The sequence below is a fragment of the Triticum urartu genome, chromosome 7A, assembly GCF_056163025.1.
Source record: "Triticum urartu cultivar PI428250 chromosome 7A, HENAU_Tu73, whole genome shotgun sequence".
NCBI lineage: Eukaryota > Viridiplantae > Streptophyta > Magnoliopsida > Poales > Poaceae > Triticum > Triticum urartu.
The window spans coordinates 571,162,010-571,174,102 of NC_141879.1; the positions used below are offsets into that span (position 1 = coordinate 571,162,010).

The 12,093-nt window shown below is 45.2% G+C and overlaps 2 protein-coding genes across 3 annotated transcripts; both read right to left on the bottom strand.

The window, feature by feature from the left end:
• Nucleotides 1–5,582: 5,582 nt before the first annotated feature.
• Nucleotides 5,583–7,110, bottom strand: LOC125522014 (Putative membrane lipoprotein). Its single transcript, XM_048687074.2, has 3 exons — nucleotides 6,768–7,110; nucleotides 6,548–6,681; nucleotides 5,583–5,858 (listed from the first exon to the last, which is right to left on the bottom strand). The coding sequence occupies exons 1-2, from the start codon at nucleotides 6,836–6,838 to the stop codon at nucleotides 6,552–6,554; spliced, it is 201 nt and encodes a 66-aa protein (XP_048543031.1). The 5' UTR covers nucleotides 6,839–7,110; the 3' UTR covers nucleotides 5,583–5,858; nucleotides 6,548–6,551.
• Nucleotides 7,111–9,316: 2,206 nt separating this feature from the next.
• On the bottom strand, nucleotides 9,317–11,429 carry LOC125519928 (putative serine/threonine-protein kinase PBL19). 2 transcript variants are annotated; one of them, XM_048684704.2, is made up of 4 exons: nucleotides 11,286–11,429; nucleotides 10,673–11,048; nucleotides 10,143–10,406; nucleotides 9,317–10,050 (listed from the first exon to the last, which is right to left on the bottom strand). In XM_048684704.2, the coding sequence occupies exons 2-4, from the start codon at nucleotides 11,012–11,014 to the stop codon at nucleotides 9,535–9,537; spliced, it is 1,122 nt and encodes a 373-aa protein (XP_048540661.1). In that variant the 5' UTR covers nucleotides 11,015–11,048; nucleotides 11,286–11,429; the 3' UTR covers nucleotides 9,317–9,534. The 2 variants fall into 2 exon arrangements, with proteins under 2 accessions (XP_048540661.1, XP_048540660.1); XM_048684703.2 differs by having other exon boundaries at nucleotides 10,673–11,159; nucleotides 11,286–11,413.
• Between the last annotated feature and the right edge of the window lie 664 nt (nucleotides 11,430–12,093).

Genomic DNA, 12,093 nt, shown 5'->3' on the forward strand with positions numbered 1-12,093 from the left:
TCCGGAGGTGTAACTTTTTTCCTAGATTTGCGCCCGTCAGCATCTCAATTGGAAAACAGACATGAATGACCACCCTACTTGCCCTTTTATACAGGAGGACAACAGGAACAAGTGGCAGTAACTATCGGCGACACCCGAGCACGCCTATTGGCAAACTTTTTCCCAAGACAAAATTAAATCTTACTCCCTCCGTTCCAAAATAAGTGTCTCAACTTTAGTATAAATTTGTACTAAAGTTAGTACAAAATTAAGACACTTATTTTAGGACGGAGGGAGTACAAAGTACAAACTAATCATGCAGCATCCAGATTCAGCTACTTAAGATATTCCTGGAACCAATGACCAGAGAGAATGGGAACACATAGAAAAATAATGAACAAACACATAAATAAAGGCCATGATGGTTGATTCAATTCTACTTTAAGATACGATGGAGATAAAATCAACGGGCCATTAACAATTTCACACGCGACCTAATAAATAATCAGTAGCGACATGCCACTGGAGATATTCCAAGAGCTGGAGTGTGACAGCAAGTAAAGAGCAAAGTCATAGGGCCCTCCAAGGCATCAAGCTCACGCATGAGAAGGACAGGAGAGCCTATGAATGTTGGAACAAGTGCTTGCAAAGGAGAGGGGCAACCAGTGAGAGCGCTACGACAGCAGATTCTTCTACTACTTGACAGCAAGGTGCACTTTATTCTATTCTACCTTCTCTTATGCAGCAGCAGTTGATCTTATCACCCTAAGAGAGGGACTTGTCACTTGTGAGTGTTCTCCATTTTGGTTTTCGACTCTGGACTCAATGACACCTTATGCACAGACAGATTTCGATGATCCTATCATACCAGTACTTTCTCAACTCCGGCGGCATATATGTAACTCTTTTTGTTAGAGCACTTGCAAATAATGCACGTGTGCAAGATGTTCAAAACCATATGGCAAATGAACTAGAAACACAATGGTAACAGAGAAAGGAGGAAACAAATAAGTGCGGAGCATGGCAATCATGTCAATTCAGGATCATGACAGGGCATAAAAGAAAAAAGGGAAACAGAGAGAGCACAACAATCTCCAGCCCAGATGGAAAGATGATAAGACACAATCTGTTCAGTCATAATCGTCCACTTCAGATTTGTCCAAAAGTGCATTTAATCTAATCATAAAACTTTATATTATTCAAGCACATGGAAGATTGCTCCACAAAATGGTTATTTTCTTGGATGTTTGTATGAATATAGACTGAAGTGAATAAGCAATATGTACCTCAGTAGATCTTATAACATAAAGGCCAGGTCAAGCTGCTTCCTTGTTCAAGCTAGTTTCAAGCAGATTCAAAAAACTGGCATGGAAGAATTATACTACTTCCTCCGATCCAAATTAACTGTCGCAGCTCTAGTACAACTCAAAGTTGTACTGGAGCTGCGACAGTAAATTTGGATCAGAGGGAGTATTAGATCTGCAACTTTGCGTCCTATGCCTGGCCCGTGAGGTTTCATTAGAAAAGATAGCTTGGATATGACAATGCTTGAATGGGCATGGTGTCTTTTCCTCTTACCTCCTAGTCGACCAGCTGCTAACATGCATCCTACAACATGTCTAATTCGCTAAAACAAGAATATGCATAACAGGTCAGAAAATTAGATGCCAAAAGGTACTTCAGAATGGAACTTCAAAGCTCTACCAGCTACAAAGACAACTGGCTTGCAAGAATGAATTATAGTAGTGCTGAGAATGACATATGCATTATAAAGAGCTCATGGCACATAGAAAAGGACTACAGATATTTCAAAAATATCTCTCAGTGTACAGATGGTTCATATCAAAATCATCCCTGTGCAGGTGGTCACGCGCAAATGGAACATCAAGGAAATGAAAACATACCATATAAGCCTATTTTTCTTCCAGTTTTTCAGACTATTCAAACCAGGAGTTCAATAATTTCATCGCATGCAAATCTGATCATAGTCAGCAGTAGAACACATCACTAACTCTGGCAGGAGATGGATAGATCGACCTATGGGCGAATTGTTGAAGAGGCCAAGGGTTTGATGAAGCAGATTTCGATGATCCTACCATACCAGTAGTTTCTCAACTTCCGGCAGCATGTATATAACTCTTTTTGTTAGAGCACTTGCAAATAATACACATGTGCAAGATGTTCACAACCATATGGCAAATGAACTAGAAACACAATGGTAACAGAGAAAGGAGGAAACAAATAAGTGCAGAGCATGGCAATCATGTAGATTCAGGATCATAACAGGGCATGAAAGAAAAAAGGGAAACGGAAAGAGCACAGCAATCTATCCAATTGTGAGCCTGTCTTGTGCCTGTCCAGCCCAGAATGAAAGATGATAAGACACAATCTGTTCAGTCATAATCGTCCACTTCAGATTTGTTTAAAAGTGCATCTAATCTAATCATAAAACTTTCTATTATTCAAGCACGTGGAAGATTGCGCCACAAAATGGTTATTTCTTGGATGTTTATATGAATATAGACTGAAGTGAATAAGCAATATGTACTTCAGTAGATGTTATAGTTATAACCCAAAGGCCAGGTTTTGGAAAAAGAAACTTCGCGGGAACAAGATGCTTCCTTGTCCAACCTAGTTTCAAGCAGGTTCAAAAAACTAGCAAGGAAGAATTCTAGTATTAACAATTGCACTAATTCTGCCACTTTGCGTCTACGCTAGTACAAGTAGCATTGACAAATGTTCTCAATTCCATGTTTGAAATGCCTATGGCCCGTGAGGTTTCATTAGAAAAGATAGCTCGGGTATGACAATGCTTGAATGGACATGGTGCCTTTTCCTCTTGCCTCCTAGTCGACCAGCTGCTAAGTGCTAACATGCATCCCAAAACATGTCTAATTCGCTGAAGCAAGAATATGCATAACAGGTCAGAAAATTAGATGCCAAAAGGTACTTCAGAATGGAACTCCAAAGCTCTGCCAGCTACAAAGACAACTGGCTTGCAAGAATGAATTATAGTGCTGAGAGTGACATATGCATTGTAAAGAGCTCATGACACATAGAAAAGGACTACAGATATTTCGAAAATATCTCTCAGCGTACAGACCGTTCATATCAAAATCATCCGTGTGCAGGTGGTCACGCGCAAATGGAACATCAAGGAAATGAAAACATACCATATAAGACTATTTTCTTCCAGGTTTTCAGACTATTCGAACCAGGAGTTCAATAATTTCATCGCATGCAAATCTGATCATAGCCAGCAGTAGAACGCATCACTAACTCTGGCAGGAGATGGATAGATCGGCCTATGAGCGAATTGTTGAAGAGGCCAAGGGTTTGATGAAGCAGACTGAGGAGTTTAAAGTGTGTTGGGTTTGGCTACTGCAAACGGAGCGGCTCATAATCTTGCAGGGATGGCTGCACTCATAAACTTTGTAAAACGTGGTTGCATGTACCTCCAGGGTCTATTTCGGACTTGGTTATCTAGGAGTTTGCCGAGCATGGTGAATAAATAAATGCAGCGATTTTTCCCTAAAATAAACTCTTGTGCACCAACAGAGCGGATGCACAACATTGTTATACAAGGCAAGAAAATGTATTGATGACCAAATCAAACTGTAGAATAATTAGTTTGCGTAAAACTATAGAATAATTGACAGCAGAGTGCACTTTATTCTACCCTCTCTTATGCAGTAGTAGGTTGAACTTATCACCCTAACAGAGGGACTTATGATGAGTAATCTCCATTGGCGGCTAGCCCATTCTACTAGTACTATGTGGAGGAGCTACAAGTTTTAGACTCTGGTTCGCTGAACCCTTCTTCACAGAAACTTCAATGACCCAACTCTCTTTGTTAGATCACTTGCAAATGATGCATTTAGAAAGTATAATTAATCAATCATGAACCATGTGGCAAAATATTACATAGAATGAACAAAACACACCACGGTAGAAGAGAAAGGAGCAAACAAATAAGTATAGAGCATGACAATCATGTAGATTCAGGATAATTGTGAGCCTGTTGTGTGCCTCTCCAACCCAGAATGAAAGATGATAAGACACACTCTTTTCGGTCATAATCGTCCACTTCAGATATGTCCAGCTCTTTTGATTTTTCCAAAAAGTGCGTCTAATCTAATCATAAAATTTACTGTTATTCATGCACATGGAAGATTGCTGCACAAAATGGTTATTTTCTTGGATGTTTGTATGAATATAGACTAAAGTGAAAAATCAATGTGTACTTCACTCCATGTTTACAGTACATCTTATAACCCAAAGGCCAGGTTTGGAGGAAGGAACTTCGAGTGAACAAGATGATTCCTCCTTCAAGCTGGTTTCAAGCAGGTTGAAAAAGCTGGCACGGAAGAATTCGTGCTAAAGCAAGTAGCATTGACATGGGTTCTCAATTCCATGCTTGAACATGCCTATGGCCCATGCAGTTTCATTAGAAAAGATAGCTCACATATGAAGGTGTTTGAATGGACATGGTGTGTCTTCTCCTCTTACATCCTAGTCGACCAGCTGCTAACATGCATCATCCAACATGTCTTAACTCATTCGTGCTAAAGCAAAAGGTGCAGCACCAGTCAAGAAGATATTTCTGAATGGAACATGTGCAGCACCGGTCAAGAAGATATTTCTGAATGGAACTTCAAAGCTCCACCAGCTAGACAGAAAACTGGCTTGCAAGAATGAATTATTACGCTGAGAGTGACGCATGCATTTTAAAGGGCTCATATCACACATAAAAGGACTACAGATATTTCAAAAAAAATCTCTCGACGTATAGCCGGTTCTTATCAAAATCATCCATGTGCAGGTGGCCACAAGCAAATGAAACATCGAGGAAATGAAAACAGACCATAAGAATTTTTTCTTCAAGTTTTCTAGAACATTCAAACCAGGTGTTCAATAATTTCATGGCATGAAAACCTGATCGCAGTCATCAGTAAAATGCATCACTTATTCTGGTGCGGTGGAAATGGATCGGATAGTGCTCTTCCCACTTCCGGTTTTCATATTTTCAAAACAAATACAAATGCGAATACGGATGTTATCGGATATGAATGCAGAGCGGATGTTACTCAAATACGGATACATGCCGAGTGTTTACTCAATTCAGAACGTGTACTACTAATAGCGACATGTTGGTTAAGGAAAATAATTCAATAGCTATGTGACACAAAATAATCAACTTGCAACATACAATAAGACATTGACAGATAGTTTTATGAATAAATACTACTCCCTCCGTAAAGAAATATAAGAGCATTTAAATAACTAAAGTAGTGACCTAAACACTCTTATATTTATTTACAGAGGGAGTACTTTAATGCATAACAATTTCCAAGTTTAACCGCAGAAAAGGTAAAATGTGACCACCTCTTAGGCATTTTATGTTGGACAATTGGCATATTAGAGCTAGAACTGCTACAATTAGCTCATGTAATTTTATTCGGCTACGGGTATATCCACTTCCATATCCATATCTGTGTCAAAATCTCATACTACTACCATATTTGTATTAGTATTTGTAATAAAATAGATCCGGATACCTTCCATTTACATTTTAATTCGGGTGCGGATATTTCAGATACGGATAGTCATTTTCCCACATACGGATATCGGATATTTCGGATTATCCACTGCCACTTTCCAGCTTAGGTGCGCCAGGAGAGCGAATGTACACCATTGTTATACAGTGGAAGAATTGATGACCAAATCACACTGTAACATAATTTGTTTGCGTAAGAAAAGCACAAAAGGAAACCTGCTAAACATAGGTCTACTAATTGCTTAGACTTCATCTGAAAATGTTTCTTTTTTACCAGAACTGTTTGGCAACTCTTCTAATACCCACCTCCTTAGAGCAGGATCTGTAAACATCATAAGAATGCTCGATCAGTCTTTTCTGTACAGTTAACTTGATTACTAGCTGTACCACTTCATTATAGAAGAAATATGGTGTAAGGTTCCACCAAACATAATTAAACAAACTATTTACAAACTTTAGATCTCAGACTCAGAGTAAACTCCATATTGAGTGCTAGAACGCAGATAACGACCATTGGCTTTGTTCAAGCTTTTAACCCTCCTTGTACGTTCTTGATAGTTGCCCTGAACAACACTCTTATACCAAACTTAATCCCCCCCGGTACTTAGTATTATCAACCATCTCTATGGACTCCACAGTCCACACCCCTTGCAGATGCTACACAAGTAACTAAAGTCACTATTGACAAAGAAATTACTCGATGAACAGAAGCCAGCTGACTTGGTTACTGTCTTATTCGATGAGGCACCATCGCAGGGAATATTGCGACTATGGCTCAAGACAAACGATGGGATGAACAAAACCGGTCGATCGCATACATCAACAGACATGCCAAAAATTACCATCTCCCCTTTCTTTCAAGATAGCACCATAAACCAATGTATTTACAGCTTTACATCCAAGCAACTTACTAACTACGGTTTAAGCACATTAGCCGCATCATCATCATCTTGTTTTTCAGTTGAGCATTCTAAGCAGATGTGGAAAAAGAAGGAAGGGAAACAGCATTACCGCACTATGGTTTGGGGTGAGCGTGGGAGTCGGGGGAGGGCGCGGCAGAGGTGGCCGTGGAGCCGCTGCGAAGGTCGTCGATGATGCCGCCAAGCTCGCGCCGCGCAGACTCCCTCCCAAACATGAAGCCGTACCTGCAGAACAAGGGAGGTCGAAAACCTTAGGAACAATGATTTGGCTGGCTGGGGGGATACGGGAACCGGATCAGACTGCACGTTACCAGAAGGAGACGGCTGAGAAGACTCCGGCGGCAGCCACCGTCTGCAGGAGCGTCAGCTTCTTGGCCTGCATCTTCCGCTGGGATTTGGGGCTGGTGGGAGTTCTTCGTCAGCGGATAAGCAGCAATGCGGAAAACCGTTGCTCAGACAGGCCTCGGCTAGCCCTGGCTTCGGGGGTTGGACCCTGGCCCGTACGTGTCGGCGGCGGCGGCGGCGGCGGAGGGAGTCGAAGGAGGAGAGGAAAGGAGAACCGGCGGCGCCTGGAGGAGAGAGAGGTGGAGGAGGGGGATCCGCTACAGCGCCGTGCGTTACGTTACGTGCAGGCCTCTGCCGTCCGATCGAATTCCAGATCTGGCTCTTCCACTTTCCCATTTTTAGGAAACCGTAGCCCAAAAGAGAATAGAGAATTGACCGGTTAATCAACTGAAAACCGAATTAAGAACATGTCCACAAAATAGGACACCCAAGCAAACTGGCTACCCACAATTTTTTCAGAAAATAAAATGCCTACACACATCACCAAAGAGATAAACTTCGTCGAGGTTGCCAGTACGGTGTCATCGCTTCTCCCTGACCAACCGACTTCGACTTCACCGCAGACGACCAATCAACTCTTTCACTTTTACCTGCATGAATATTATGTTATCCTCACACTTCGTTTCTGTAGAGAAGATGAAAGGTGTGCTTCGACGGCGATGGATATCCAGCAAGTGGATGTGGAAGCGGCAAGGGAGAAACAAGAAGTAGTCGTGATGGAATTTTTCATGTAAATAATAAGAAGTGTAAAAGGTAGCTTAGGCTACGTGTAGCCGCTCTGGGTTGTGGATTGACAATTGGTCTAGTTTAGCTATTTGTTCCAACATTAAAATATTTTCATCAAAAGTTGGTTCCTAAAGACCTGACAAGAGCAATCTAAGGTGCCTAGCTGTACAAAGCATGTGTGGGGGAATTGTTATGCAATCGGTGCGTGTCGAAAACATACTTTACAGATTCATAAAAGGATTTGAGAGTGTATAGGCATACCATGCGTCTAACATGAAACAAAATTTAGATAATAAATTCAACTCATAACTTGGGGAATAAAAATAACAAATTCAACAATGGTATGCTATGTATGAAAAAACAGCTGTATGTTGGATACGAAAACACTATGTTAACGGGCCTAATTCGTAGCTCGATTCGAATTCACTATTGTTCGTAACATGATTTGTCATTTTCATTTCTCAAACTGTGAGCTCGTTACCAAAATTTTGCGGCATAGTAGATGTTTATTGTTTCAATCTACTATGACTATGTCCAGAATTATCAATGCATTTTTCATAGATTTTCAATTTATAGTGAAAAGGGTCAAAGCCCATACATTAAGTAGTACGACGATGGATTAGTGAGTGACGACAGCACATGACGATGTCGACTAGGTGGTGTCCTTTGAGTGCATGGGTTCGAGTTACAAGGATGAAAACTTTAGATCCGACTTTCATTAATTGAACCTGACAATGACATCGTTCACGCACCACTTCTTTGTTGAAGGCATTGCATAGAGCCTACTCATACCCCTCTTCACGGTGAAAACTCATGATTTGGCCTTAGTGGTTGGGTCAAACCACGGCGATGCTCATGTATCATTCCCTTCTTCGAGGTGTCGTTATTGGAGCACCTAACCCATTGCCCGGTGTTGCCATCATGGAAGGTTCTTGTTTGCTACAGTAGTCCAATTGGTCATTATTTTTATCTTTTTAATAATTTGGTCATATGCATCCTCGATGTATTGACTAGCTCTTCAGATTATACTGATGCAGAGACCGCATGTGATTGGTATTCTCAATATTAATATAATCCCTTTGTCATACCCTCAAGAAACACCCTTACATGAATTAAAAGGTACATCCAAGTACTTGGGATATTGAAGTCATTTTCCTCCTGTATCCAGCCACGCCGGAGCATTGCGTGCAAAACTTGTTGCCGCCTCTAGGCCTCCGTATCAGTAGATCAAATTTGTTGAAATCCATGAGCTTGTAGAAGCCACCATTGGAAAGTCATCAATGTAGACCAGAAGATACTTGCAACCATGATCCATGTACCAAATATAATAGTCATCCCGGAGAAGAAAACACAAGAGAAGGTGTAAATAAGGCACTAGGTACGCCGTCAAAACTAAAGCTGGAGAGACGCACAACTGTGTCATCTGCTTTGTAAGACAGCGCCATCCGAGCCAAACTACCCAGAAAACCAGATTTAGGGACACACCACTCTCCACATGCCTTTCAACGATGCTAAGAAACACCGACAGAATGAGGACGAGATGAAGAAGACTTATTTCATGCTAACGGCGATGCTCACCACCTATGACTAGAGACTGAAATCTACCCTAAAATCCTCATCCTACCACCATTGGTCTGAAACAGCGGGGGTCCCTGCGCCCCTTCCTCACCTAAGCGGTGGGCGGAGGGAGAAGGGGTCATGATCCCACCGGGGAGGAGGTAGGTCGCCGCCGCCGCCGCCCTAGCTCCTAGGGTTTCACGGGAGGGAGGGATGCTAGCTAGAATTGAGGTGCATGAAACCGCATTCACCTTGATCGTAGGTAGCGGCAATGGTGCATAACCAAATGCAATGACACCTTAATCGGTGGCGCACCAACCGTACGCCTTCGTGTCTCGCGGTATCTCTATAGTCTATACAACTCTCACTCGGTCAGCATCCATCGAGTACACCTGCGGATGCAGCAGAGAAACTGTGCGAGTCCTCACTGATCCATCGAGTACATCTCGGTCACCTCTTGGGTGTCGCCGGAGCCGGAGGCGGGGCCGGCTCCATCCGCAGCACCCGCTCGAGCTCCTCCACGACCTCCGCCATGGCCGGCCGCTCCTTGGGGTTCTTGCCGAGGCAGCGGTCGGCCAGCCTCGCCGCGTCGCGCGCGGCGGCCAGCGGGTACCGCCCGCCCAGCCGCGGGTCCATGATGGTCCTGAAGCTGTCCCCTCCGGGCGGGTGCCGGCGCACCCACCCCAGCAGCTTCTGCTCCTCCGCCGGCCGGCTGCGCTCCACCGACCGCCGCCCCGTCAGGATCTCGTACAGCACCACCCCGAACCCCCACACGTCGCTCTTCACCGTGAGGTGCCCCGTCTCGATGTAGTCCGGCGCCGCGTAGCCGTGCGTGCCCACCACCGCCGTCGACACGTGCGTCCGCCCCTCCGTCGGGCCCTCCCGCGCCAGCCCGAAGTCCGACAGCTTCGGCCGGAACTCGCCGTCCAGCAGCACGTTCGACGCCTTGAAGTCCCTGTATATCACCTGCCACACTAAAACACCGCCGGATCAGCCTCGCCGGACCGGCTCAGACCCAAAGAACTCGACTGGCCGGCGCTCTCGACGGCGAAATTAACCTGGACTTCCGGGAGGCCGCGGTGGAGGTAGTCGAGGCCGCGCGCGGCGCCGGCCATGACCTGCAGCCTCGTCCTCCAGGGGAGCGGCGGGTGGGCTCGGCTGAAGAGGTGGTCGTCCAGGGTCTTGTTGGGCATGAACTCGTACACCAGCAGCCGGTGCTTGCCCGCCTCCGAGTCCACCGCGCAGTAGCCCACGAGCTTCACCAGGTTCGGGTGCTCCAGGACGCCCAGGAACTGCACCTCGGCAAGCCACTGCTTGTGCCCCTGGAATCATCATCACAAATCCCCATAAAAGATTACAAGATGCATGGTTGATTATGCATGATTCATGAATGAATTCTACAGCAATTTAATACGAGTAGCGTTCACGTGGTGGTTGAGCGGTGCGAATTCTCATTGAAGGTGACATGAGTGGATGTCCTCGTCCCGGTGGATATGTTTATTGTTATGACTTATGTTAAGATTCTGAGTTCATCATGGAGCTCGGGATTTGTGGGAGCGATTCTCGAAGAATCTGCTAGCTTTCTGACCTGCAGGCTGCGCTGGTTGAGGCGCTTGACGGCGAGGACGACGCGGCCGCCGGCGGCGGAGCGGAAGAAGGCGCGGTAGACGGAGCCGAAGCCGCCCTCGCCGATCTTGAGCGCGCGGCTGAAGCCGTTGGTGGCGCTGCCGAGCTCCTCCAGCCCGAACACGCGCAGCCGCGCCGCGCCCCGCTCCTCCGACAGCTCCTGGATGCTCCTCGTCGGCGTCGACGCCGACGACGAGGACGCCTTGCTCCGCTTCGGCCCGTCCGGCTTCGGCTCCGCCGGAGGCTTGCCGCCGCCAGCCGGCCGCCGACGGCCCTTGCCGCTCTTGAAGGCGAAGCACCCCATCAATCCGCAGGGCTCTCACGGCAGGACGAGCTAGCTGTCCATGGAGGCGAAGCAGTCCAAGAAGAACAGGTTCAGAGGGAACCGAGGAAGCCCAAACCGAATTCCGGCACGGCGAAACGGAGGGAGACGAAGAGAAAGGAGGAGACTGAATCAAGAGCAAGCGGAATTAGGCAAGCGGGTGCGTGGAAACGCGCGGCATGGGACGGGAGACGCATCGACATATATAAAAACCGCCATGGATCATGCGGGGGAATCGAGACGAGATACGTACGTCGACGGTCAAACGACCCGGCCGCCCTCATGGTGACGCCCTTGCCTGCGTTGGCGTGCGGTTGCGCCGCGAACGCAAAGATATATGCCCACACCGCCACGTCAGACACACACGGCTCCTGCTCAGCCGACTGTACGCAAAATTGGCAAATTTGACCTCGGAGCGAGACTATTTCACAAACTAAACTGTTTTTGAAAAAATTCACACCGCTGATCCTTCTATGCAGAGCCCGATAGCTAGGTGACGCAATCTACTGTGTAACTCCTTACAGCTAGGCGCTGCACAGGTGTAGCGCCTGAGTGTTACTAGTGTACAGTGCCTTGCTGTGAGGCGCTGCACATTAAAGATCAGTTGGGAGAAATATTTTTAAAAACAGTTTAATTTGTGATATAGTTTCGTCCTGAGGTTAAATTTGTGTCTTTTGCCCTGCTTGTACCAGCGCTTCTGCTAGTAGCCTAGTACTAGTATGTACTGTACATCAGCTGCTGCGTGGTCGTTTCTTTTTTTAAGCGAAATATGCAAGGGATCGGGCATGCATAAAATAAAATTAGAGGCGGTGTCGACTAGAGAAAAAAATTTGAGGAATTTTTTTTACAACACTATATAACAAATACTCCCTCTGTAAACTAGTATAAGAGCGTTTAGATCAAATCTAGACGTTCTTATATTGGTTTACGAAGGGAGTGCATTTTAATTTAGTGTGAAATGAGGAATTCCCTCTTACATATCTATACATGTTTGGGAGCTCCACTTAGATGAATGCCTCTTTGGTTGGTACTGTAGATTTTTATATTTTGTAGAAAATGGG